The 27,867-nt window shown below is 52.5% G+C and overlaps 2 protein-coding genes across 3 annotated transcripts in view; one reads left to right on the top strand and one right to left on the bottom strand.

Moving 5' to 3' along the window:
* Nucleotides 1–3,497: 3,497 nt before the first annotated feature.
* syndig1 (synapse differentiation inducing 1) lies at nucleotides 3,498–7,840 on the bottom strand (the record flags this gene model as incomplete). The annotated part of the gene is made up of 3 exons (XM_079729663.1): nucleotides 3,498–3,656; nucleotides 6,281–6,418; nucleotides 7,316–7,840. The coding sequence occupies 3 exons, from the start codon at nucleotides 7,838–7,840 to the stop codon at nucleotides 3,498–3,500; spliced, it is 822 nt and encodes a 273-aa protein (XP_079585789.1).
* A 2,497-nt stretch (nucleotides 7,841–10,337) lies between these two features.
* cul9 (cullin 9) overlaps nucleotides 10,338–27,867 on the top strand; it is a 32,055-nt gene continuing 14,525 nt past the window's right edge. For both annotated transcript variants that reach the window (XM_079729597.1, XM_079729598.1), the window contains exons 1-24: nucleotides 10,338–10,459; nucleotides 11,774–12,463; nucleotides 13,994–14,148; nucleotides 14,591–15,169; nucleotides 15,518–15,659; nucleotides 16,720–16,913; nucleotides 17,429–17,636; nucleotides 18,206–18,427; nucleotides 18,523–18,715; nucleotides 19,197–19,398; nucleotides 20,329–20,519; nucleotides 21,057–21,253; nucleotides 21,843–21,985; nucleotides 22,346–22,434; nucleotides 22,900–23,005; nucleotides 23,413–23,640; nucleotides 23,953–24,043; nucleotides 24,387–24,558; nucleotides 25,141–25,246; nucleotides 25,498–25,593; nucleotides 25,777–25,952; nucleotides 26,495–26,628; nucleotides 27,045–27,221; nucleotides 27,675–27,835. In XM_079729597.1, the coding sequence (XP_079585723.1) occupies nucleotides 11,779–12,463; nucleotides 13,994–14,148; nucleotides 14,591–15,169; nucleotides 15,518–15,659; nucleotides 16,720–16,913; nucleotides 17,429–17,636; nucleotides 18,206–18,427; nucleotides 18,523–18,715; nucleotides 19,197–19,398; nucleotides 20,329–20,519; nucleotides 21,057–21,253; nucleotides 21,843–21,985; nucleotides 22,346–22,434; nucleotides 22,900–23,005; nucleotides 23,413–23,640; nucleotides 23,953–24,043; nucleotides 24,387–24,558; nucleotides 25,141–25,246; nucleotides 25,498–25,593; nucleotides 25,777–25,952; nucleotides 26,495–26,628; nucleotides 27,045–27,221; nucleotides 27,675–27,835 (4,647 nt within the window). In that variant the 5' untranslated portion in view covers nucleotides 10,338–10,459; nucleotides 11,774–11,778. The remainder of the gene's footprint in view (nucleotides 10,460–11,773; nucleotides 12,464–13,993; nucleotides 14,149–14,590; nucleotides 15,170–15,517; nucleotides 15,660–16,719; nucleotides 16,914–17,428; nucleotides 17,637–18,205; nucleotides 18,428–18,522; nucleotides 18,716–19,196; nucleotides 19,399–20,328; nucleotides 20,520–21,056; nucleotides 21,254–21,842; nucleotides 21,986–22,345; nucleotides 22,435–22,899; nucleotides 23,006–23,412; nucleotides 23,641–23,952; nucleotides 24,044–24,386; nucleotides 24,559–25,140; nucleotides 25,247–25,497; nucleotides 25,594–25,776; nucleotides 25,953–26,494; nucleotides 26,629–27,044; nucleotides 27,222–27,674; nucleotides 27,836–27,867) is intronic.

Raw genomic sequence — 27,867 nt, 5'->3', positions numbered from 1 at the left:
TCTGGCCCCCATGTGGCTACGTCCCTGATCATAAGATGTCAATATCAAACTTGTTGTGAGTGACCCTCATTTTCAGAGCAGAGGTATCCCCATTTGTGGTCAGACACTGTACTGTGTACTACGCTCCTGGGTCACGATCCAACTGAAAGCATGAAGCCACTCAAAGAGAGCTCCATTCATTCGGAGTATGTAGTACCTCTTAAGCCAGAGGGGGGGGGGGGGGGGTATCTTGAGTCCTTTGAAGAGCACTGCACTACAGTTCCGTCAACAACATCGAGGAAATGGCTTTATCAGGGACAGCAGCCGATAATCAGATTTTAAAATATTATTGATTAGTTTTAGTTTTAACGTGGCAGGTCAATTTATGTCTGTTGGGTAGTTGGCCTTATTTTCACCGCCACATGTTTACAGATACAGAAACTACATATAGGTATAGAGACTTTACCATGTATTAAAGGGGACATATTATACCACCAGGTGTGAGTGTGATTAGCCTTACAAGCCGTTTCAAAAATCTGCCCTATCTGACATCACTAGTGGGCGTGTCCACCTAGATCTGTGCTGGATAGACCAGTCTACCAGCCTACCCAGTAGACTGAAGTAAACGTTGCTCATCTATCCAGCACAGATCTAGGTGGACACGCCCACTAGTGATGTCATATGGGGCAGATTTTCGAAACGGCTTGTAAGGCTAATCACACTCACACCTGGTGGTATAATACTGTTTGCCCCCTTTAATGTACAGTAAACTGGTGTGTGTCGGTCTGTAAACACTTAAACTGAGATGGAGAGAGACGAGATGGAGAGAGAAAAGAAACCGCTCTCTCTCTCTGAGACGAGGGGAGAATAGAGACGGACCTTGACTAGGTAAACAGCATGCAGGCCTCTCTAGTCTGCATGGTTGCTAGGTAACCTCTCCATCACGGCTCTGAGAGACAGACCTCCGCACAGGACCGATGTGTTCTGAATGCACAACACCGCCCTGACGGAGCTGCTGGTATCAGACTCTTACTGGTCCTGCTGGGTCAGGTCCTAGTATCAGTACTGGTCCTACTGGGTCAGGTCCTAGTATCAGTACTGGGTCAGGTCCTAGTATCAGTACTGGTCCTACTGGGTCAGGTCCTAGTATCAGTACTGGTTCTACCGGGTCAGGTCCTAGTATCAGTACTGGTCCTACTGGGTCAGGTCCTGGTATCAGTACTGGGTCAGGTCCTAGTATTAGTACTGGTCCTACTGGGTCAGGTCCTAGTATCAGTACTGGGTCAGGTCCTAGTATTAGTACTTGTCCTACTGGGTCAGGTCCTAGTATCAGTATTGGGTCAGGTCCTAGTATTAGTACTGGTCCTACTGGGTCAGGTCCTAGTATCAGTACTGGGTCAGGTCCTAGTATCAGTACTGGGTCAGGTCCTAGTATTAGTACTGGTCCTACTGGGTCAGGTCCTAGTATCAGTACTGGGTCAGGTTCTAGTATCAGTACTGGGTCAGGTCCTAGTATCATCAGTATCAGTACCTTCTATCCTTAAATGTGACGTTAAATCTCTCTTACTCCATTGGACAATGAGATGTTTAATGGTACCACTGAACAGAAAACAAGCATACAGTTATTTAAAGATGAACAAGTAAACTGACGTTCTCCAGTAGCATGCCGTGTGATGTGTCCATTGAGTTTCGTTTTTTGTTCTTTCTTTTTTTTTTTTTTTACAAATAAGCTTGTGTTGAAATCGACAAAAATACACTTGGAGATATTTGACGCAACAGTTTGGCGTGTTGTGGAATAAATGGTGTTCAATATATTGATCTGTTGAATACAGCCCTTTGTAGACCAATCTGTAAATACAGCTGCCAAATATATCATCAGAATATACATCTCCACCTGGGACCAGTCCTGGGGTTTACCTGATGGTAAGGAGTGAGCCCGTGTTGACTCCTCCTCACACCTGGCAGGGCGGAGCTCCCCTTACAGAGGAGGAGCTCTGTAAGTGAGGGCCTCCTCCATGCTAGCCCCCCCGCTGAAGGACTCGGACTCTGAGCTCGCCTGTGCTCCCCGGCTCCGTGGGACGACCTCACGCCTCGGCCCGCCCGATCAGACGCACTACGGGAGTCGCCCGGATCCAGACATACACAACCTTACCTCCCGGTTCCGACAAAAAAACAAAAAATCTTTGACAGTTGAGAGATAACTCTTTGACTAACTGTTTCACAATCTTAAAAAGTGTGTCATTTAGGTCAGTGAAATATGATGACGTCCAGTCATGTCTATGTAGATGCTTGCGGTGGCTCAGGTCATCAGCATCAAGGGCTAGCTTGGTGCTAAACGTAGCTTTTAGCCGTCGGCCATTTATACTTTTTCTAGCGCTATAGACAAACAACCACTGAACATAAATGTCCTCAGAACTCTTGATTGGTCAGGTCCAAACAGCGTGTTACCTGATTGGTCAGACAGACCATAATTCTAATATAACCGTTGGCCTGATTTAAACCAAATTAGCCAAGCTTAAATGAATGAATAAAACCAAAGAACAACAATAACTATCCCCTTCTGTGATTGGTTGAGTTTAGCGAATTCGATTCAGGATTTGTTGAGCACAGGTGTTAATACACACACAGAAACATAGACACACACACACACACACACACACATTCTGACCCACTTACACACACAAACACATACATACATACAGACCCACATACACACACAAACAAACAAACATACGCACTTACACATTCACTCACACACCATGCACTGAGGGTAAAGTATTGTCTGTGTGCTGACCTCTGAGACACTGAGCAGCTCTCAGAGAGCGGGGCCATCCCATAATACCATGGTTAATACCAGTCCATCTTAACCATCGTTGCAACAGTCTTCTGTTCAGGGTTTGTCCAGGTCACCCAGTCCATTCCCAACAGGTCCAGTACTGATTGGACTGTCAGCATTCCCAGTATTCCAGAGAGGGGGCCCCAGTACAGTATGGCCCAGAACAGTTTGGCCCCGTACAGTTTGGACCAGTACAGAATGGACCAGTACAGAATGGACCAGTTGTCCTCTACAGTGGACCAGTACAGTTTGGACCAGTACAGTTTGGACCAGTTGTCCTCTACAGTGGACCAGTACAGTTTGGACCAGTAGAGTTTGGACCAGTTTTCTTTACTTCCACAATGGACCAATAATCAATAGATGTAAATCTCAGATCTCTGCGTGCACATGTGCACTTGAATGCGTGTGTCTATTGCTAAGTGTTTGTGCGTGCGTGTATATCACTGTGTGTAACTGTGTGTTACTGTGTGTGTTCCTGTGTTTGTGTTTGTGTGTGAGTGTGTGTGTGTGTGATACAGTGTGTGTGTTACTTTGTGTGTGTGTGTGTGTGTGTGTGTCTGTGTGTGTGTGAACTGGATGTTGAGAAGGGTCCAGGACCACCAGGTGATGGGAGTGAGCGGCTGGATCTGGGGGGGAGGAGCCATACAGTGGGGGGGAGGAGCCGTGTGCCGGGGGGAGGAGCCTACAGGTGGTGGTTCTTGGAGAGGTAAGCGATGAGGGCCACGGCCACGCCCACGTAGATCCCAGTCCCGATTGTGATTGACAGCACGGCCAGGAAGAGGGCCCGCCTGGAGCTGGAGCTGGCTGATTGGAGGTCTCCTTTAGACACGGCCTTGTTGGTCTGGAGGTAGGGGGGGTGGGGAATTAAACATGGAACATTTGACAATCCCTTAGGTGTGTGCTTGTGTCTGAATGTATAATTATTTTATGATGAGAATGCTTCTCCCAGCGTGTCTGTCTCCCTCTATTTCCCTCTCTCCCTCGACCCACTCTCTCTATTCTACATCTCTCTCTCCTTTATCTCTCTCTCTCCCCCTCAATATAACTCTCTCTCGCTTTGCTCTCTTACTAGCTCTCTCTCTCTCTCTCTCTCTCTCTCTCTCTCTCCCCCTCAATATAACTCTCTTGCTTTGTTCTCTTACTATCTCTCTTGCTCTCTATCTCTCGCTCTCTCTCCCCTCTATCTAGCTCTCTCTCCCCTCTATCTAGCTGTCTCTCGCCTCTATCTAGCTCTCTCACTCTCTCGCCACTCTATATTGCTCTCTCTCTCTCCCCCCTTTATAGCTCTCTCTCCATGTCCCGCTATCTAGCTCTCTCTCTCCCTCGCCCCTCTAGCCATCTCTCTCCCCTCTATCTAGCTCTCTGAAGAGATCCCCACTTGTAGCAGTACAGCTTTTCAGTGTGGAAAAGGAGGGAGAGAGATACGGAGAGAGATACGGAGAGAGATACGGAGAGAGAGCGGAGAGAGATATGGAGAGAGAGAAAGAGAGAGAGATATTGAGATATGGAGATAGAGTGGATGGAGAGGGATTTATGGAGAGAGAGAGAGAGAGAGAGAGAGAGAGAGAGAGACGGAGAGAGACGGAGAGAGAGAGAGAGAGTGGAGGGAGAGAGAGCTGGATGGATGAGATGTATGCCGCTGAGATCCCCACACATCAGCATGTCAATATATTCGGTCAACAATATGATTGTTTGCATTCACATGCTAAGTACTGAAGTCTGATCGTCGTAATTAGCTTTGTTTGTTATAAAAACATAATTACTATTGACAGATACTTGAAGGTGCATAATGGTCCAATATGCAAATATATGCTAATCATGTGGCAGGAGATAGGAGGGGCAGGCTCCTCCCCTTTTCAGGGAGGGGAGACAGAGAGATGACATGTCCTGCGTCGCATGGCTTGCTGATTTATAAGATGGCAGAGAGGATAATTCATCGTCCTTATTAAAGAGGAGAGGAGGAGAGGAGAGGAGAGGAGACGAGGAGACGAGGAGAGGAGATGAGAGGAGATACGGAGATGTAGATCAGGAGAACGGATGTAGGGGTGGAACGAGGAGGAGGAGGAGGAGGAGGAGGAGGAGGAGGAGGAGGTTTGGCTGAGGCTGAACATTGCAGCGGAGACACGAGCCGGGGGTGGTCCCTGCGTTGCGGATGGTTCCGTACACGGACCCCCGTTGCGGCATGTGGAGCTTCAGCGTTATGTAAAGCTCTTAGCCGTGTTTGTGTTGCACCACACTCTAAAAGCACCCAATCAGCTTACGCACACTGGCTTAGCAAAATAACAGACTGTTGCTGTCGCTCGCTACCAAACACACATAACACATACAGGCCGTAGCTGTGCACTGGAGAGTCAAGCCAACCCACCAGTCTCCCACAGACGGACGGTTCTCAAGGATGCGGTTGTCATGGAAACCAAGGAGTGGGGAGGGCTGCCTGGAGGTTGGGGTCTGACGTGGACCGGCAGAGTGGAGTTTTTTATTTTAGTTTCAGCGCAGGACTTGGTCCATCCCATAATAGGGCAGAGGCGGCCGGGGGGAGGAGGAGGCCCAGGTGATGGGGGGCCCTCCTCTCTCCCCCACCGGACTGAGGAGCAGAGGAGGAGGCCTTCGGGCTCCTCTGAACGATCCTAATCATCTAACGATGTCAAGTCTAATCGCCTCACATCCAGATGATCTGCAGCTGCCAGTCCTCTCCAGAGGCTGAGATCTAAACATCTAGAGTGGCTTTTAATGTTGAGCACCATCTTAACATTCAGTTGTTGGTGGAGACTCTAGTCCTCCACCTCAGACCAGATCTCAGACCCCCACCAGGCAGAGAGGAGAGGGAGGGAGAGAAGGAGAGGGAGGAGAGGGAGGGAGAGAAGGAGACCTGAGGAGAGGCAGGGAGGAGAGCAGGAGGAGAGGAGGAAAGTGTTCCAGGCTACATCTATTCCCGGAGCTATTATCCAGAACGCAGGCGTGTGGGAGGAAGTGTTCCACTGTTCTCCCACACGCCGTCGTACATGCTGCAGAAATATGGCCTGGATGGATCCTCAGTCTCTCACAGACTTCTATCTATCTTCCTCTGTGGAACTCCCTGTGTGTCTCTCTCTCTCTCCTCGCCTCTCCTCAATAGAGAGCCTCCCTCTCTCTCTCTCTCTCTCTCTCTCTCTCTCTCTCTCTCTCTCTCTCTCTCTCTCTCTCTTTCTCTCTCCCTCTCTCTCCCCCCCATGTCTCTCTTTCTATGGATGTAACAGTTACTACCTTCCCTTATCCGTGGTTGTGCTCGCATGCGTGCGTGTGTGTGAATGTCCCAGCGACGTGATGTGAAAGCTGACAGGTTGTAACCATGTTTTTTTTTAACGTTTTTTTTTATTTGTGGATCAAGACGCTAAAACAGTAATCCAAAGGATGTCGTGCAAAAGTTAAACACTTATTTCCAGCATGGTCCTTTGGTGACCCTATGAGGGAGTGGGGAGTGCCTACCTGATGGGCCAGGTAGAAGGCGGCGATGCCCAGCGGCCAGAAGCAGCAGATCATGGAGAAGACGCTGAGGCCCAGGTGCTCCCGGGGCGGGGTCAGCAGGAAGGCGTCCTCGCTCTCCGACTCGCTGCTGTAGTCGCTCTGCAGGCACAGGGGCGCCACGGCAACCGCAAACATGGCCGTTACCGTCAGACAACAAGGCGACCACAGGACAACACCCGTGACAACCGGTCACCCTGACGACCACAGGATAACACCGTGTCGACCGGTCACCCTGACAACCACGAGACAACTCCTTGACGACCGGTCACCCTGACAACCATACGACAACACGCGTCGACCGGTCACCCTGACAACCACGAGTCACCACCGTGACGACCGGTCACCCTGACTACCACACCATGATGACCGGTCAACCTGATAACCAGACGACAACACCACCGCAAACAAACACCATGACAACCAGACACAACACTGTTACAACAAGTCACCATGGCAACCGCACAGCACTGTTACAACCACACACATCAACATGACAACCAGGCTCCACTATTGCTCTCTCTCTCTCCCTCTATCTCTCCCCCCCCTTCTCTCTCTCTCCCTCTCTCTCCCCCCTCTCCCCTCTCCCTCCCTCTCTCTCTCCCTCTATCTCCACCGCCTCTCTCTCTCTCTCTCTCTCTCTCTCTTGCCCCCTCCCTCTCTCTGGTGTAACAGAGTTCGCTGTAGCAGCAGGATTAGAGGGGTCTTTAGGGTGAGGCCTGGGGCTGCCCCAGCAGCTCACAGGGCTAATCTTTACCCAGCGATTGGCTTTTAGGTGGCATGATGTTTCATTCACCGTAAGCTGCTTTGCCATGATCCACTCCTCTCCTCTCCTTACCTCTTCTCTCCTTCCCTAGCCTCTCCTCTCCTCTTCTTACCTCTCCTCTGCTCTCCTTCCCTAGCCTCTCCTCTCCTCTCCTCTCCTCTCCTCTCCCTCTCCTCTCCTTCCTTGCAGCAAGTGAGTTGTAACAGGGAGTGGTTATTCTGGTCCTTCCTCACCTCCAGCTCATCGAAGTCTTCATCGTCCTCGTCTTCCTCGTCGTCGTCGTCGGCGACGTCGTACGACAGCGTCTGGATCCTACCGTCGTCCCCGGCGACCTCCAGGAACCTCCCGTCGGCGAACACCAGCGCCTCCTTGGAGGAGGAGGAGGAGGAGGAGCAGAGGAAGGGGTCGGCCAGGCCCTCGATGAAGGTGGTCTCGCAGGAGTCTAGCCCCGCCCCGTCTCCCACCCAGGCCCGGAGCAGCAGGCCCGGGGTGGCGGAGCAGGGGCCCAGGGCGTGGGGGAGGGCGGAGGGGTTCAGGGGCTGGGGGGCCGCCACCCCAGGGGCCCCGTTGAGCTGGTAGTTGGGGGCCGCATAGATCAGGGGCCGGGGCTCCACAGTGTTTATGAGACCGTTGATGTGCTTGAAGGAGGCCTCACCACCTCCTCCTCCTCCTCCTCCCTGTGCCCAGGGGGGAGAGAGTCTCTGGGGGACGGACTGGACCTCCTCACGCGGGCCCCACTGGCGGGGTCTGCTGTCCATGGTTCTCCTGGCTCAGAGCTGGGGGCCCGCGGGACTGGAGGGGCCCCTCAGCGGGGTCTGCAGGCGGGCATCAGGCTCCTTGCAGCGGCCCCTGTGGAGGGGGACCAGCACACACTTCATACCGGCTCTAGGGTCTCATCACCTGGCGGCCATCCTGGTTCCAAACACTAAGGCGCAGAACCAAGATAGCCGAATGGTTCTAAACACTAAGGTTTAGGACCAGGATGGCCGAGAAACATTAAATGTCATGTTCAACCATCGCTCCAAAAGATTTTTCAACTAAATCCGGCATTTCGTTTGACCCGTTAATAAGAATTTATTTGTTTAAAATGGTAAACAATGTAACACATCTGAATTATCCTCGTTTGTGGCTCAGATTCGGACTTTGTCTCTTGTCAAGTTTATTCGTCAACATCTACCAGCAGGGAATAATCTTGGTCTTGTTCAAATGGAACTGCATCGTTCATTCAAACTGAACGGTGTTAAGGTGTTAAGGATCAGGATTCTTCATCTGTCCAGGCCTAAACCTAATGAACACAGGTTACATGTTGACCGATCAACGGCTACTAAAGGGGACCTCCGTCCCTGATCGGATCCGAACGGAATTCCCACGGAAGAGAGAAGGTGGAATAGAGACCGCGGAGGATGAGACCGCGGAGAAGGAGAGACCACGGAGGAGAGGCCGCGGAGGAGAGACCGGAGGAGAGACCGCGGATGGTTGGACGTGGAACATCAACACGGAACCACTCGGTTCACCCGCACCCAGAAACATTTACGTCTGCGTAAGATATTCTGATTGCGACGGAGACACACACACACACACACACACACACACACACACACACACGCTTCTCTCTCTCTAACACACACACACATACACGAGCTTTCTCTCTCTCTAACACACACACACGCACACGCACACACACACACACACACACTCATACGCAAAAACACACACGCAAACAAACACACGCTCGCTCTCTCTCACACCCACAAACACACACACACATACACACACACACACACACACACACACACACACACACACACACACACACATTTACTCGCTTAAAACCGGAGGCAGAACACTGCGCCCCCCGTCTCCTGAAGGGGACCACCGAGTCCGCTAGGCAATCAGAAGACCCGTCAATGTCACACGGACTCACCTGTGATGTCATCGTGGTGCGATTCTGTCCGCGGCGGGACACACCGGGGGTCTCACGGCACCGCTAGTACCGGAGGGTCTGCGACAAACACCGCGCTCTTACGAGGCGACACACTCCTCGGTTCTCACCATCTGGCTGTTAGTCTCCCCTCACACACACACCGATAGGCTGCTGCACCGTCCAGATAGAGTCACGTATCGTTACGGTCCACACACACTGAGGAGCATCGCCTCTTCAACCCCCATGTCGGGGGAACTCTGGCTCCGTCCTCTGGGTGGGCTGGCCTACATGTTGTCACGGTAGCCTACAGAGTACCCCCTGTTCCCCGGACGGTGGCACCGTGAGAACCGAACCAGCAGTGAGATGAGCGGGGAGCGAGGTGCACCGCAATGGTGGGAGTGAGGGTCGACCGCATGGTCCTAGAGGACCGTCGATCTAGAGGATCTAGAGTAGGCTACTGTTGATCTAGAGTACCGTCGATCTAGAGAACGGTCGATCTAGCGGACCTCGAGCTAGAGGACCGTCGTCGATCTAGAGATCGGTCGATCTAGTTTCTAAAGGATCTAGAGAACCGTCGATCTAGAAATCGGTCGATCTAGGGGATCTAGCGGACCGTCAATCTAGAGATGGTGATCTAGATTCAAAGGGCTTTGGAAACGTACATTTACATTACCAAAGCACAGCAAGTAAAATAAACATAACATTATAACAAATATAACATTATTCAAACAAGAAATATATAGTCAGTCAATCTATCTATCTATCTATCTATCTATCTATCTATCTATCTATCTATCTATCTATCTATCTATCTATCTATCTATCTATCTATCTATCTTAAGCCCCCCCCCCCCCCCCCCCTCTCTCTCTCTCTCTCTCTCTCTCTCTCTCTCTCTCTCTTCTCTCTCTCTCTCCCTCCCCCCCACCCTCTCTCTCTCTCTCTCTGATATTCCTAAATTAGACAACAGCGCCCCCTGGTGTTCTGGACAGAGTCCCTCAGGTTCACACTGCAGCATTGCAGCATTTATTAGAAAGATGAAAACCGCACAGCACCTACAATAATATATCCAGCATCTGAATGTATCGATATTAAAAAAAGGACAAATTAAAAGGAGTTCGTTCAATGATCTGCAGACCAATGCACCATGACCGCCGGGGTTTCAGGTGTAGTATAATTTAATATAGGATACTATAAAGATGGTAAATTACAATAATATAGAGCCATTGTGAGTGTACATAGGGTTGGGGTAATACAGTCCATGTCCAGCAGGTGGCGGTAGAGCGTCCAGCAGGTGGCGGTAGAGCGTCCTGCTAGACGCCCAACAGAAGAAGAACGATGGCCACAGTGCTGATTACACGCAGTCCACAGGAGTGACGAAAACACACGAAACGAAACCTCAAAACGAACCCTCAAGACGAAGTATCGAATATAAAGTCTGTGACACTACGGCAGGTAAGACCGGACTCCCGGGGCTCTTGGTTAGTTTAGGGTCCGTGTCTCGGTTCCGGACCGCGGGCCAGCAGCTGCCTGTCGGACCCGGACCTGGGGCTCCACAGGCGGGCCCGGCACGCCTCGTCCGCCCCGGGGTTCGAGTGGTGACCGCCCGCCATATGAACGTCTTCCGGGGGGACGTGACGCCCCTACCCGCCGACTCCCGGACCCCGAGCTGCTAAACTGTTGTTGAGCTGTCAGAGTCAGAGTGTTGTGGACTGACGGGCGGCTCAGGCTATGGTTTGATAATTGGTTAAACAGTAAGCGTGGTTTGATTACTTCTGTTCTCCCTCGTAACTCGCTAGAGAACAGCTGACAGTGTGTCAGCCTTTATGTTCAGGAGTACTCTCCCATTGTCATTCATGTAAACAAACTAGATACCTAACTTCGCAACATGGGAGGTGGAGAAGCAGCTCCAGGTGTTAGACCCGCCCCTTAGGTCTCCCTCCAGGTGTTAGATCCGCCCCTAAGGGCTCCCTCCAGGTGTTAGATAGGGCTTGTAGGTTGCCCCTCAGGTGTTAGAAAGGGCCTACAGGTGTTAGGCAGGGCCTCTAGGTCTCCGCCCAGGTGATAGACAGGGTCTGTAGGTCTCTCTCCAGGTGTTAGACCGGGCCCTCACTTTCATTACAACCAAATAATGACAGTTGGGCAACGCACAAACACGTGATCATATTGATATGAAAAGGGGCGTGGTCGTCATGAAAAAAAATTGTATTTTCACCAAGTCAGCGTCACAGCCTCAGACACATGACCATATGTGGACTTGATGTTCAGGTTCTCTAGAGAGTGTTCAGTCTAATCTTTATCTCCTTTAAATCGACTTCCCCATTACTGTGTGACACAGATGAGTCAGGCCTGTGAGAAAGCGGCACTATCTCCCTGGGTCTGTGTGCTGGTGGATGGGCTGGGCCTCGTTCTTCTGCCAACACCAGCATAAGGCAATCAACAAAACAGTTGTAATGCTGAACAAGAAAACGTGGAATGGCTGAGGGATTCCTAGTGGTCAAGAGACGAGCCGCACTGCTCTGGCCCGCTGGTTAATGAGTAGAGATTAGATGATGAGTTGGTGTAACCAACGGTCCATGTGTGTCTTGGGGGGGGGGGGGTCTTGGTGCTTTGTCTCGCGAGCTCTCTACAACAAGTCTCTCTCCTCTTTGTAGCCCTATGTCTCTCTCTCCTGTCTAACACAATGTCTCTCTCTCTCCCCTCTGTCTTACCCTATGTCTCTCTCTCCCGTGTCTCTCTCTCTCTCTCTCTCTCCCCCCCCCCCCCCAGGCAGCATGGTGGGCGAGCGGCGTAAGGGGAACCTCCTGGTCCAGCTGGGCCCACGGCAGCAGGCCTTCCCCGAGGAGCTCCTCCGCAAGCGCCGCACGCAGGACGGCCACACCGAGTACCTTGTCCGGTGGACCCTGGTCGCCCTTGACGACGGCACGGGCCAGGGGGGCGCGTCCGGCGAGGGGGACGGGGGCGGGGCCAGCACCGGGGGCGGCTCCACCTCGTCGGTGGAGAGCAAGACGGAGAACGTCCTGATGTGGATGTCCACGGAGGACGTCTACGCCAACTGCCCCACCCTGCTGGGCAAGAGGCCGGCGGACGCCGCGCCCGGCCCCCCGCGGCCCAAAGAGGAGCGGGGGCCCCCGGCGGCGGAGGAGGAGGGCGGGGCCTGCCGCGGGCAGTTCACCCCCGGGTCGACCTTCGACGAGGCAGAGCTGGAGGACATGAAGGAGGACGTCCAGAACCTGGTGCGGCGCGCCCGCAAGCAGATGGCCAAGAAGGTGGACATCCCCAACTGCACCACGCACATGGTGGACTTGCTGAGCGCCTACGCCCGCATCGGCGCGCTGGTGGGCGTGTTCCGGGAGACGGGCGCCCTGGACCTGCTGATGGAGCTGCTCTGCAACAAGGAGAGCCAGACGCGCCGCAGCGCCGGCAAGATGCTGCGCGCGCTCGCCTCCCACGACGCAGGTGTGTGTGTGTGTGTTTGTGTATACCCTTTAGTGTGTGTGTGTACCCTTTAGTGTGTGTGTCTGTGTACCCTTTAGTGTGTGTGTGTGTGTGTGTAACCTTTAGTGTGTGTGTGAGTGTGTACCCTTTAGTGTGTGTGTGTGTGTCTGTGTACCCTTTAGTGCAGGGGTCTCAAACTCAACTTACCTGGGGGCCGCCGGAGGTAGAGTCTGGGTCAGGCTGGGCCGCATCAAATATTCCGCAGAAAAAAGGAGCACAACTGACCCAATCTAAGTTAATGATTGGGCTATAATTAGATCACGTTGGCTATGAAATCGCTGACAACAGGGGACATTTCATAGTGGTTGGTGGAAACCGGGACATTTTAGCGTCCTTTGGCTTTTGTCGGGACTCAGGACACGCAACTCAAAATTGGGACTGTCCCGGCAAAACCGGGACATCTGGTCACCCTATCACAAGTGATAAAAAAGCGTTAGACTAAGCAAAAATGTGTGTTTGACAACGCGCGGGCCGCACTAACACTAAACTTTGATGTCAATTAGGGGGCCACAATGTATCATCCGACAGGCCTCAATTGGCCCCCGGACCGCGAGTTTGAGACCCCTGCTTTAGTGTGTGTGTGTGTGTGGACCCTTTAGTGTGTATGTGTGTGTGTGGGTGTGAGAGAGGTGTGTGTACCCTTTAGTGTTTGTGTGAGAGTGGTTTGTACCTAATTATGGTGTGTGTGTGAGATAAAGATGTTCGTGCCCTTTAGTGTGTGTGTTTCTGTGTCAAGATACCTGGGTCTGTCATGGTTGTTGCTTACCTGGGACTAACGTAGCCAGACCCAGCAGCTGCAGTGTGCTGTGTTTACCACCGGGGGGCACCGTCCCTGCTGCAGTTCTGTTCTGGAAAGAACCGTTTCATGTTGTCGCTGCATTCCTTCTGCATGACTCCTTCAGTGTTCAGTGGCAGCACAGCTTCTCTCTGCCACAGAGGAAACCACCTTCCTCTTCCTGGTCGGCAGCTCCGTCAAGCTCCAATCACGGCGCGGTTGTTTTAGTCACATGACTCAGAGCGGTCTGGATGCTTCCGGAGTGTTTTTTCAATAAGTCATTAGTGCAGGGGCGTGTGCGGTTGACCCATAGGGACTCGAACCCAGAGCCTATGGGCTATGTGTGTGTTTTGGTGATGTGTTTGTGTGTGCGTCGTCAGAGATGGTTTTGTTTTTGTGTACAATGGAATGGTCCATAATTGTCTCTAATTACATTTTAAACGTATTAAGCCCTAGACTACAGCCTTCATTACATCTGTCAGGCGATGTGTGTATGTGTTCGTTAGGTGTGCTTCTGTTTGATCGTTTAGGTGTGTGTGTGTGTCTGTGTGTGTGTGTCTGTGTGTTGATTTGCTCTATCTGTGACAGATATTGTGTGTGCATGCACATTTTGCAACCTCCATACTCTTATCGTGTGTGTGTGTGTGTGTGTGTGTGTGTGTGTGTGTGTGTGTGTGTGTGTGTGTGTGTGTGTGTGTGTGTGTGTGTGTGTGTAGGCAGCAGGGCCTATGTGCTGCTGTCCCTCAGCCAGCAGGACGGCATCGAGCAGCACATGGACTTTGACAACCGCTACACCCTGCTGGAGCTGTTTGCCGAGACCACCTCCTCCGAGGAGCACGGCATCTCCTTCGAGGGCATCCACCTCCCGCAGGTAGGGAGGAGGTGCTGTGGAGCAGGAGCTGGGACATGGCCTGTTTGTCACGGGAATTAAACCTGTATTCTTTATTCTATCCATGTACTTTCTTATTTTCACTGTTTCCTTCCTTCTCTGCCCCCCCCTCCCTCCCTTCCTTCCTCCCTATGTGATGGTGCCTCCGTCTCCCTCCCTCCCTCCCTATGCGATGGTGTCTCCCCCTCCCTCCCTCCCTATGCGATGGTGTCTCCCCCTCCCTCCCTCCCTCCCTATGTGATGGTGCCTCCGTCTCCTCCTCCCTCCTCCCCCCCTCCCTATGTGATGGTGCCTCCCTTCCTCCCCCCTCCTATGTGATGCTGCCTCCTCCTCCCACTCTCCCCCCTCCCCCCCTCCCCCCCTCCCTCCCTCCCTCCCCCCCTCCCTCCCTCCCTCCCCCCTCCTATGTTGTGTCTGTCTCTAGATCCCAGGCAGGCTGCTGTTCTCGCTGGTCAAGCGCTACCTGTGTGTCACCTCTCTGATGGACAAGCTCAACACGGCGGGTGTGGAGTCTAGCTCTGACAGACAGGAGGCCAGTTCTGCCTCCTCCCACTGCTCCGCCTCCCCGGACGAGCAACCCCGTCTCCGGCGACAGTTCCACTTCTCCATGGCGATGGGCAACCTGATCTCCGAGCTGGTGCGGGTCATGGGCTGGGACCGCAACCGCCCCCCCGGCCCTGGGGCCCAGGGGGAGGAGCCGCCGCGGCCCATCCTCCGCTCCATCTTCCAGCCCCGCTTCACCTCCGTCACCGTGAGTGGCCCCACGCCCGCCACCGCCACCACTAACACCGCCGCCGCCGCCGCCGCAGCGCCGCTCAAGAGGAAGAGCTCCAGCGGCTTCAAGACGCGCACGGACTTCAGCAGCCGGCTGGCGTACGTGGAGTACGTCCAGGCCAACCTGGCCAGCGGCATGACGGTGCGCATGCTGGAGGACTACGACGAGGTCAGCGCCAACGATGAGGGAGAGTTCAGGTATAGCAACGACGGCTCCCCACCTGTACAGGTGAGCACTATACCTACTCGCTGGTTGGTTACTGAGATAGCTCCTGTTAGCTAGCCCCTGATAGCTGGCTCCTGTTAGCTAGCTCTTGTTTGTTAGCTCTAGTTAGTTAGCCCCTAATAGTTAGCTAGCTCCTGTTATCTAGCCCCTGATGGTTAGCCCCTGATGGTTAGCTCCTGTTAGTTAGCCTCTGATGGATAGTTAGCTCCTGTTGGTTATTCCATGTTAGTTACCTCCGGTTAGTAGTTAGTAGTAGTGGATATACAAACAGAAACAGACAATGTAATGTACACTTTGGCGTCGCCGGTCTTAATGCTGGACTAATGAACATGTGTTGGCTGTCTGCTGCAGGTCCACTGGAACTCCCTGTCCCGGACCTACTGGGTCCACTGGCACATGGTGGAGATCCTGGTTGAAGGGCCCGGGGCTTCTGCTGACAAGGACAGCCAGGAGGTCAGCTCGGCCCTCACAGAGACCCTCAAGCTGACCGCCGGTGAGTACAGCTGTACCGATACCGGTATCGGAAATTCCTCCGCTACTGCCCTAAATGCAGTATCGGGTATCAACGAGTACGCAAGTCTAGCGCCAATCCAATCCGATCCCATCACATGACTAGCTCATTGACGACAGATGCAGAGAACATCAAAAAACATGCGGTTTTCTGATGCGTTCGTTAGCGGCCGGAGGTGGAAGGTCTGAATGGGAATCGCGGCATCTCCGACCTACGTGGGTTCGAGCTATCAAGTCGGAAAAACATGGATGCTCACGCTTAACTACGAGAATACACATGGCTGATTATAATTATAGATTTTAAATGAGGTCGTTCGGAAAGAATTGTCAACAGTTAGTGAACAAACTTTACATCTACGTCATCGTAAGAGAACCCTTCAATCAGAACCAGTGCTATTAGGAGTTACAATGCTAGATGCTGTATCGGTATATACTCGGTATTGGCCGATAGCCAAGTTCAGGAATTGTATCAGGGAAGGGAAAAATGGTATAAGATCATCTCCAGGTGAGAGGCACGCAGCACCACGACCTTCATGACCGTCCAATAATAATAATAAACATGTCCTTTATCACAAAGCACTTCGCAAAGAAATAAAACCCATGCCACAAAATACCCAATACAGAAAGGTTAATGAAACAGGAGCAATAGAACAGCATAGTAGTAGTAGCAAAGCACAATTAAAAAAATCTGAAATGTCAGCATCCATTCATAAAAGGTTACTCTCAGCGTAATGAAGGAGCTGATTGGGGTTGTAATGCTACACATGATCGTACCGTACCCTTCGGTGCAGAACGTTTGGGGTGTTATTGTGTTACAGCATTGTCTTGGGTGTCTTGGCAAACGATTGGCTCTGGGCAAAAGTGACAAATATTGTGATGAAACAATGGGAATTGTGCATAATGGCTTATTAGATTAACGTTGCATCGCATTCGATTCGCAAACCCCAGTGCTTAATTTGGATTTTTTCTCTGCACTTATGTGGCGGTGACCTCGGTGGCCGGTGGCGGCCTCTCCGCTAACGGAGGGTTTTCTCTGTTCACAGTGAGGCAGACCTTCCTGTCCAAGCCCCCGGGTGGACTCTACTCCCTGCCCTACATGTCTGAGGAGCGGCAGGGCGAGGAAGCAGCCTGCCTCAGCCGCGCCGAGTGGTGGGAGGTGCTCTTCTTCATCAAGAAACTAGAGCCCAAGCAGCAGATGGAGGCCAACAGAATCATACAGCAGAGCCTTGATACCCAGGTACACTCACCTGGTGGACAGGTACACTCACCTGGTGGACAGGTACACTCACCTGGTGGACAGGTACACTCACCTGGCTGGGGAGCAGCTAGACTCACCTGGCGGGGGAGCAGCTAGACTCACCTGGTGGGGGAGCAGCTAGACTCACCTGGCTGGGGAGCAGCTAGACTCACCTGGCTGGGGAGCAGCTAGACTCACCTGGGGGGGGGGCAGCTAGACTCACCTGGTGGGGGAGCAGCTAGACTCACCTGATGGGGGAGCAGCTAGACTCACCTGGCTGGGGAGCAGCTAGACTAACTTGGGGGGGAGCAGCTAGACTCACCTGGGGGGGGAGCAGCTAGACTAACTTTGGGGGCAGCTGCTAGACTCACCTGGCTGGGGAGCAGCTAGACTAACTTTGGGGGGAGCTGCTAGACCCATTATTCCTCATAACTTGGTAGGGCTAGGGCTCCACCAGGTACGCTGCATGCTGTTTGCACTCATCCCTTCAGTGTCCTCGTTATGTTTCTCGTTAGCTGGACCTCGACGAGGCGGGGGAGGCGGACCTCGACGAGACGGCTCTGGTTAACCTGACTCCGCCCGGGGGTGTGGCCAAGAAGCTGCTGCACTACCTGACCCAGAAGCTGTCGGGCTCCTGCCTGCCCGACCTGCTGTGCTCCCACACCTTCTCCAAGCTGTACCTGCGGCGCGGGGGCGGAGACCTGGAGGACGAGGAGCTCATGGGTGAGCAGCCCACCAATCAGGAGGAAGACCTCAACCAGGAAATGACCTCAAGGCCACTCTATTAGTGTAGCCCATAGTAGGGCAGAACGATTAATCGAATTCAAACCAACATCGCGATGTGATAGAAAGAGATATGCAAATGGCAAAGGCTGTGATAAAAAAAAAATAAAAAAAATCGTTAGCTACTGACTGGAGATCAGTAAGATTAGCATTTATTTTTCTTTTACAATTCAATAGTTAAATGAAGACGTTATAATATCAATTCATCTCAACACATAGGCGTTACCTAAAGGAAATAGCTTACAATGTTGTGTTGGTCATACTATAGAATGACTTATGTTTATTGTCTCTTGTTTAGTGAATAATACAGAACATAAGGAACTTTAAAAATCACAATCGCAGTATTGGTTGAAATAATCGCAATTTCAGAAGTTGAAAAGTTCAGCCCTAGCCCATAGTCACAGTGGCTCGTTGCTCCACTGACCTGAGGTCCCCAGGGTCCTCTGCGCCGCTCCGTGGCTCTTCACTGTCCACCAGCCTCTAGAGCCTCTCCTCCCTCTGTCCCCCAGCGGAGGCCTCTGGGGGCCCGCCGGGCAGGAGGCCGGCCTCGTCCCTCCCCAGCTCCTCCGCCATGGCGTCCGTGTCCAAGAAGCCCAAGGTGGAGGAGGAGGAGCGGAGCGGCGAAGAGGAGGAGGAGGATCAGGAGGAGGAGGAGGAGGAGGAGGAGGAGGGTGAGCTGCCCTCCGAGGACGACACCCATTCCTCTGAGGACCTGGACGAGAAGATGAAGGGTAGGAGGCTCACGGCAACACACCCGCGTACACGCACATGCACACATGTCCAGGGTTTGACAGTGCCCCCCCCCCCCCCCCCCGTTGTGTTTCAGTGTTTGACAGTGCCCGGTTCGGGGGGAAGAGGTCGGCCCTGGAGACGATGGGGGAGGTGGTCTCCTTCCTGAGGACCACCAGCACCGACCTGGAGCAGCAGATCGCCGGCATGAGGTTCCTCACCCGGACGGTGGAGGAGGACACGGCCCAGAAGAAGACCACCCTCAGGGCGGTCTCCACCCAGTCCATCAGGTACGTGCTGTCCCACAGTATTAAAGGTGCAGTGTCTCCCTGCAGTGATTGCGTGCCGTCCCACAGTATTAAAGGTGCAGTGTCTCCCTGCAGTGATTGCGTGCCGTCCCACAGTATTAAAGGTGCAGTGTCTCCCTGCAGTGAATGCGCGCTGTCCCACAGTATTAAAGGGGCAGTGTCTCCCTGCAGTGAATGCGCGCTGTCCCACAGTATTAAAGGTGCAGTGTCTCCCTGCAGTGATTGCGTGCCGTCCCACAGTATTAAAGGTGCAGTGTCTCCCTGCAGTGATTGCGTGCCGTCCCACAGTGTTAAAGGTGCAGTGTATCCCTGCAGTGAATGCGCGCTGTCCCACAGTATTAAAGGGGCAGTGTCTCCCTGCAGTGAATGCGCGCTGTCCCATAGTATTAAAGGGGCAGTGTCTCCCTGCAGTGAATGCGTGCTGTACTACAGTGTTAAAGGTAGAGTATGCGTCTCCCTGCAGTGAGTGCGTGCTGTCCCTGCTGGTGGAGCTGCTGGGGTCCCCCGATAAGGAGGTGGCGGTGTCGGCCCTCCGCCTGACGCGGGGCATCATGCTGAAGTACGACTGGAGGGTCCCCTTCGCCACGGAGGGGGGGGTCCGCGCCGTGCTGTCCTGCATGCACCAGTTCTCCGGCGCCCCCCATGTCCAGCAGGTGGGGCTGGCGGTGAGTACCCCCGCTGACCCGCTGCCTCTCTGGGGCCCGTTAACATGTTTTGGTCCGATCAACCTTTATTTATACAGCGCTTTTAGTACAGAAGAAGCTAATGATGGAATGCTCTACTTTATATACCCTGGGTAAAAACAGGGTACCCTACTTTTTATACCCTGGGAATAGGTATATACCCTGGGTATAGACAGGATACCCAACTTTTATAGGGTGATCTTTTGTATTAATATTGATTATGTATTGGGGTACCAGGTTCTGATGGTGAGCATTACTATTAATATGTATTGATTATGTAATGGCACCAGGCTCTGAAGGTGATCATTAGTATTATTATGGATTATGTATTGATGTATTGATTATGTATTGGCACCAGGCTCTGAAGGTGATCATTAGTATTATTATGGAGTATGTATTGATGATGTATTGATTATGTATTGGCACCAGGCTCTGAAGGTGATCATTAGTATTATTATGGAGTATGTATTGATGATGTATTGATTATGTAATGGCACCAGGCTCTGAAGGTGATCATTAGTATTATTATGGAGTATGTATTGATGATGTATTGATTATGTATTGGCACCAGGCTCTGAAGGTGATCATTAGTATTATTATGGATTATGTATTGATTATGTATTGGCACCAGGCTCTGAAGGTGATCATTAGTATTATTATGGATTATGTATTGATGTATTGATTATGTATTGGCACCAGGCTCTGAAGGTGATCATTAGTATTATTATGGAGTATGTATTGATGATGTATTGATTATGTAATGGCACCAGGCTCTGAAGGTGATCATTAGTATTAATATGGAGTATGTATTGATGATGTATTGATTATGTAATGGTACCAGGCTCTGAAGGTGATCATTAGTATTAATATGGAGTAAGTATTGATGATGTATTGATTATGTATTGGCACCAGGCTCTGAAGGTGATCACGGGGGCCAGTAAACACGACCTGCGCTGCGTGGGCAGCGGCCTGCCTCTCTCTGAGTCCGGGACCCAGATGATGCTGGAGATCTTCTCCAGCATCGGCTCTGCTGCTCCGGAGGGCTCCAGCAGTCTGCTGGGGGCCGTCCCTGCTGCCCTGGACCTCATGCTCACCACCAAGGGGTACACACGCACACACGCACGCACGCACGCACACACGCACACACACACACACGTAAACACAAAGTCTAATGTACAGAGATCTCCAGTAAAAAACACAGACTGAGAACCACTGTCCTTTTGAACTATTTACCTGCCCAGGTGCAGAAAGACTCTATTGACCCTGACCTGTCTACCTGACCTGTCTGTTGACCCTGACCTGTCTACCTGACCTGTCTGTTGACCCTGACCTGCCTACCTGACCTGTCTGTAGGCCGTGATCTGTCTAGCTGTCAGGCTGATGACTGGACCCTGTATACCTGACCCTGTCTACCTAGCCCTGACCTGTCTACCTGTCCCTGACCTGTCTTCCTGACCCTGACCTGTCTACCTGCCCCTGACCTGTCTACCTGTCCCTGACCTGTCTACCTGTCAGTCTTCCTAACCCTGACCTGCCTTGCTGACCCTGACCTGTCGACCTGACCCTGACCTGTCGACCTGCCCCTGACCTGTGTACCTGTCCCTGACCTGTCTTGCTGACCCTGACCGGTCTCCTTGCAGCTCCACACTGTCAGTGAGGAACGGTCTGCTGGTGGTCATCATGCTGATCTCCAACCACAAGCGTCTGGCGGAGCAGCTGCTGGCGTGCGGGCTGACGGCCGTGCTGAAGAAGTGTCTGGGCCGGCCGCGCTCAGAGACCCTGTTGGCCGTCATTGCCCTCAACCATATCTCCATGGTGCACAAGCTGGAGAGCAGAGGTACTCCCAGCCTCCGGGGGCGCTGCCGTGCTGTTCATGTGTTGGTTTATTTGGTGTTTATTAGTAATCCAAGTAATATGTATTGATGATCTATTGGGGTACCAGGCTCTGTAGGTGATCATTAGTATTAATATGTATTGATTGTGTATTGGGGTTTGCTGCCATTCCTGTGTTGTTTATGTGTTTGTTTATTTGGTGTTTAAAAAGATGCTACACACATTTGTTTTATTTATTTACATTTATTTCTATCTCGTCGGGTTATGGTTAATTTATTTATTATTGATCATGGTTCTTTGTTGTATATGGGGAATGGGTTAACCTAGTGATTGTTAGTCCTTGGCACTTCTGTACCGACAGCGATATATTGTTGTTTCTCTTTCCATTGACAAATGTACTTATTGTAAGTCGCATTGGATAAAAGCGTTGGCTAAACGTAAATGGAATATTAGTTGTAACTAATTGTAATGGCGACTGGTAGTTTAATAGCATGAGGTGTGTTGTTTAGAGTAGGCTAGGTCTGTAATAGTGTGTGTGTGTGTGTGTGTGTGTGTGTGTGTGTGTGTGTGTGTCTGTGTCTGTGTGTGCGCAGACGTCGAGGACCTGGGCTTCAAGGACACGGAGCTGGAGATGTTTGCAGCGAGTCTGAAGGAGCTGAGTCCGACCAGAGAGCTCATCCTGTCGTTGGAGCAGCTGCTGAGTGACGACGTGTCTCCGCTGGAGGAACGCAACCAGGTAACCTGTACCAATTAACCAATTAGCAGCTAACCCACTCAGCCAATACACCAATTAGCAGCTAACCCAATCAGCCAAATAACAAATTAACAGGTAACCCACTCGGCCAATTAACCAATTAACCATTAGCCCGTAACACAGCCCTGATCAATTAGCAGGTAACAGCCCTGAACCAATTCACCAATAAGGAGGTAACACCCCTCCACCAATTAACCAATAAATTAGCAGTTAACACCCAAAGGTCAGTTAATCAATGGGTATCTGTAAACGTGCCCCATCACTCTGTAATTTCATTGGTTCATCAGTAGGTATGTATTAACCTTTCCCATCTCTCTGTGATATGATTGGATGTTATCTCAGGTGACACAGAGTCGCGACACCTACCAGGTCCTGGTTCGTCTGCTGGACCAGTTCCGGGCGGACCGCGACGTGCAGCTCTCCATCCTGAGGTAGCTTCCCCAAGTCCACGGCATCAGACTCTGAAACTCCAGTGTGCGCTGAGGCCAGACGTGAGCTTTCAGCCATATTAGATTTAAATTCAGGGCGTTTAGCAGACGCTTTTGTTATTATTGTTATTACTTTTGTCTTATGTTCATAGAACCAAGTGCCAAGCACTAAGAATCGCTTGGTTAACCCATTCATGTATACAACAGAGATAGCTAGGATAAGACCCTACACAATGCTAATTGCTAGGACGTACAACATCAAATAAGTGCAAAAGTTGCAGGGTCGGTGAACTCTGAGTCTTTTGCACAAGCTGGTGAGCGACTCTGCGGTCCTGTCGTCAGCAGAACGCCCGTTCCTGAGTGACAGCCATCTGTATTATGACAGACTGAGGCACAGTGTCCTTCCATTGTCATTGAAACGTGTGGTTGATAGTGGCAGGGCTGAGCCTGTGTTTCCTATGCGTGCAGGATACTGAACAAGTTCCTGGACGACCACCAGGAGGACATCCTGCCCTGGCACGAGAGCATCGAGCCCTGCCTGTCGTCCATCATCGCCTTCGTCAACGAGCGCGAGGTGAGGAGACCGCCGGCCCCCCAGCTGACTTGGTGTCAGACGTGACGGTGCATGGTGCAAAGGATCATGGGAAGGCTGGAGGCCTGTAAACAATGGGGTGGAACTAAAGTTGAACTGGTTGACTTGGATGCAGACGTCTGTTGTCGTGGGAACAGAGGAGACCCGGGCTGATGGATGTGCGTCAGTGAGGCGTTATTTTACTTTATTTTCTTCATGTGTGGCTGTTGCGGTCTCTCCCCAGGGGAATAACCTGTACAGTCTCTCCCCAGGGGAATAACCTGTACAGTCTCTCCCCAGGGGAATAACCTGTAGAGTCTCTCCCCAGGGGAATAACCTGTACAGTCTCTCCAGGGGAATAACCTGTACAGTCTCTCTCCAGGGGAATAACCTGTACAGTCTCTCCCCAGGTGGTCCAGCAGTTCATCTTCTTCCTGTACCGCCTGGCGTCGCTCAACAAGGACTACGCCGTGGTCATGTGCCGCCTGGGCACCAAGGAGATCCTGGCCAAGGCGCTGGACAAGCACGGCACCACCCTGCTCATGCTGCCCGAGCTCCGGGACCTGGTAGGCGACTGCGAGAAGTACGCCAGCCTCTACAAGAAGATGACCACCAGCATCCTGGCCGGCTGCATCCAGGTACCTGCCAAGCTCCCCCTCCTAGCTCTACTCATAGAGACCACCGCTCTGCCCCTCCTATAGCATGGGCTGCCTCAGTAGATCGAGCAAGGCATTCGCATCTAGGGTGGGATACGTTGTTTGAATCCCAGCTGGTTCGGGTTAACTCTGGTCTCTCCTCTCAGCTTCGTGTCTAGAGTTGACTCCGATCTCTCCTCTCAGCTTAATGTCTAATGTTAACTCTGGTCTGTCCTCTGAGCTTCATGTCTAGAGTTAACTCCGGTCTCTCCTCTGAGGTTGGTGTCTAAAGTAAACTCCGGTCTCTCCTCTCAGATGGTCCTGGGTCAGATTGAGGAGCACCGCCGCAGCCATCAGCCCATCAACATCCCCTTCTTCGACGTGTTCCTGAGGAACCTGTGTCAAGGTGTGGAGGTGTTTGTGCTTGGTCTGGGTCTGGATGTGGGGCGGTCCTGTGGGACCAGGGTGGAGGTGGGATGGTCTAGGTCGGTTCTGTGAGACCAGGGTGGAGGTGGGATGGTCTAGGGCGGTCCTGTGAGACCAGGGTGGAGGTGGGATGGTCTAGGGCGGTCCTGTGAGACCAGGGTGGAGGTGGGATGGTCTAGGGCGGTCCTGTGAGACCAGGGTGGAGGTGGGATGGTCTAGGGCGGTCCTGTGGGACCAGGGTGGAGGTGGGATGGTCTAGGGCGGTCCTGTGGTTCCCATTCGGTCGGACAGAGTCAGATGTTGATGGTGAATCTCTCCGCTAGGTTCCAGCGTGGAGCTGAAGGAGGACAAGTGTTGGGAGAAAGTGGTGGTCTCATCCAATCACCATCGAGCCAACAAACTCACCGACAGAAACCCCAAGACCTACTGGGAGTCCAACGGCTGCACGGGCTCCCACTTCATCAACATCTACGTCCACAAGGGCGTGGTGATCAGGTGGGGCTCATGTTCTCCTGATGGTGTAGTGCTGATCTGATGGTGTTTAGCCTGATTAGCTTAGCTGATGTTCTCAGGCTAACTATTGTGGTAGCCGTGATCTAGAAACAAAAGTATCACTGTTGAGCTTAATGTGATCAGGCTACATCCCACAGCCAGCCCCAACACCGAGCCCGACCCCATTAAGCTAGCTAATTAAAGGTGACGTATTATACCACCAGGTGTGAGGGGCTTGTAATGGCTACTCACACTTACACCCGGTGGTATGATATGTCACCTATAAGACGTTGTTGTAAATCACAGAGCTACCAAAAGTCTTCAGGTTTAACTGGTAAGGTTCTAAACCTGCCCAGGATAACCGTCTCCTTACTCGTCCGCTGGAAATGTCATTTGACAATTCAAGTCTTGGCACATGCTCATTTTAAAGCATATCGGATGTTCTTCTTCATTATGACCTTTGACCTTTAACGTTTAGTAACAACAAATGATCCCACACATCCTTCCTCTTCGATTTCCAAACCGTGGCGCGCCCCCCCCGCCGCCGGCCGAGCCTAACCCTGTCCTCTCCTTTGCGTCGTCAAGGCAACTGGCGGTGCAGGTGGCCAGCGAGGACTCCAGCTACATGCCCGCCCGCATCCTGGTGCTGGGGGGGGACGACCCCAACAACATCAACGCAGAGCTCAACACCGTGAGTCCATCGCCTCCGCACCCGGCAAACTCCCCGTTCCACCACCGTCTCGTTATACGCCCAGCCCCTAGTGACGACACACAGCCCCTAAGAGCAACAGATATTCAGCACCTCCAAGTACACGAGAGGCGTTGGCCGATGTGCTTCTGAAACGTCCCCCTGTGGTTGCTAGCTCCATACAGTGTGTGTAAAGATGTGGATGACCTGTCGTCATGACTCCCAGCTGAGCGGTTGTTCCTCCGGTTCTGCAGGTGAACGTCCCGCCCTCGGCCCGGCGCGTGGTTCTTCTGGAGAACATGACCCGCTTCTGGTCCATCATCCAGATCCGCATCAAGAGGTGCCAGCAGGTGAGAGGTCCTCCCTGTCCTCCAGGCACCCCCCGGTGGTCACGCTGGCCTCAGAGCCTCCAGGACCACGGAGGCTCTCTCTGTGATCAGAGACCCAGGGAGGAATCAGTCGCCAGCCGCAGTGTGGAAACACGTCTCCAGTCACTGTGTGATACTGTAGTGACGTGCCTGTGGTCCTCCTAGGGGGGCATCGACACCCGGGTGCACGGATTCGAGGTGCTGGGCCCCAAGCCCACCTTTTGGCCCGTGTTCAAGGAGCAGCTGTGCTGCCGGACCTTCCTGTTCTACAGCACCAAGGCCCACACATGGTGCCTGGACGTCCTGAAGGACCGCAGCCAGCTGCTGCTGCTCTTCAACAGGTGACCGCCCTGAAAACTAGTGAACAGCACCAGAGGTATTAAAGGGCTGAACACTAGTGAACAGCACAAGGGGTATTAAAGGGCTGAACACTAGTGAACAGCACCAGGGGTATTAAAGGGCTGAACACTAGTGAACAGCACCAGGGGTATTAAAGGGCTGAACACTAGTGAACAGCACCAGAGGTATTAAAGGGCTGAACACTAGTGAACAGCACCAGGGGTATTAAAGGGCTGAACACTAGTGAACAGCACCAGGGGTATTAAAGGGCTGAACACTAGTGAACAGCACCAGAGGTATTAAAGGGCTGAACACTAGTGAACAGCACCAGGGGTATTAAAGGGCTGAACACTAGTGAACAGCACCAGGGGTATTAAAGGGCTGAACGCTAGTGAACAGCACCAGGGGTATTAAAGGGCTGAACACTAGTGAACAGCACCAGGGGTATTAAAGGGCTGAACACTAGTGAACAGCACAAGGGGTATTAAAGGGCTGAACACTAGTGAACAGCACCAGGGGTATTAAAGAGCTGTGTTGTCTGCAGGCTGAACAGCGCTCTGAAACACGAGCAGCTGTTTGCGGACCGCTTCCTGCCGGACGCGGAGGCTGCAGAGGCTCTGGGCGGGACCTGCTGGGAGGCCCTCATCACCCCCATCGTCCAAAGCATCGCCCTGCCAGGTGGGGTCGGTCTGTCTGTCTGTCTGTCTGTCTGTCTGTCTGTCTGTCTGTCTGTCTGTCTGTCTGTCTGTCTGTCTGTCTGTCTGTCTGTCTGTCTGTCTGTCTGTCTGTCTGTCTGTCTGTCTGTCTGTCTGTCTGTCTGTCTGTCTGTCTGTCTGTCTGTCTGTCTGTCTGTCTGTCTGTCTGTCTGTCTGTCTGTCTGTCTGTCTGTCTGTCTCACACATTGCCAAAGTAGATGGGAAAACAATACTTATAAAGACATGCATTATAATTGTAATTCAATAACACGCAATTATTATATTATATACAACAAACAATTATTTACAGTGAGAAGTAACTTTAGTTTCTCTTTTCCCTCTCTCTCTCCTCCCTCTTCCCTGTCTCTCCCTCTCCCTTTCTCCTCCCCCCCCTCCCAGACGCCACCTCGGTCAGCCCCCTCTCCTGGCTGCTTTCTGAGTACCTGGAGAACGCCCGCTCGGCCCACCGCCACAACAGCCCCGCCATCTTCAACTGCCGCGTGCGCCAGCTCACCCACCTGCTGGTGCACGTGGACACCGGCCACGTGGAGGAGGTCAAGCCGCCCGTCAAGTCCAGTGAGTCCACCGCACGTAGCCGTGGCGGCGGTTGGCGTGACGCGGGCTCCGCCCCCACGCCTCGTCACCCCCAGTCTCTTTGTAAACGACCACGATGTTCAAAGGATGAGGTCGCCCTTTAGGAGGCGGAGCTAGAGCTGGCCTATCCGGCGTGGAGGTGGAGCTAGAGCTGGCCTATCCATTTACAGATATTATAGACTCATAGTTTGGCTGTTTATTGTTTATTGTTGTTGATGTGGTTGGCTGCGGTTGCCATGGTAACGACTCAAAGCTTCATTTGGAACCTTTTTTAGTTTTCCGTTGTTGGCGTTCACCCCGTTCCTTCTGGACCGCCGAGGACTTCCGCTCTCGTTTCCGCGATCACGTCCTCACGACCGGTCTGACCTGTGACCCCCAGGACTGGCGACCTCCCGTCCAGAAGCGCTGACCTCTTCCTGTGTTTCCTTCCTCTAGACGGCAAAGACGGGAAGAACAAGGACCCTGCGGCGGCAGCTGCAGCCTCCTCCTCCTCCTCCTCCTCCTCTTCGTCCTCCTCTCCCCGGATCTACGGCCGCATGAAGAGCAGCAGCGTGGCGGGCATCGCCCTCTGCTGGCAGGGGGTGGTGGAGCAGCAGGTAAGGACACCTGTCCCGTCAGCAGCCTCTCG

Source organism: Pollachius pollachius (assembly GCF_949987615.1).
Source record: "Pollachius pollachius genome assembly, chromosome: 2".
Classification (NCBI taxonomy): domain Eukaryota; kingdom Metazoa; phylum Chordata; class Actinopteri; order Gadiformes; family Gadidae; genus Pollachius; species Pollachius pollachius.
This window is presented reverse-complemented; position numbering and strand designations above follow the sequence as displayed.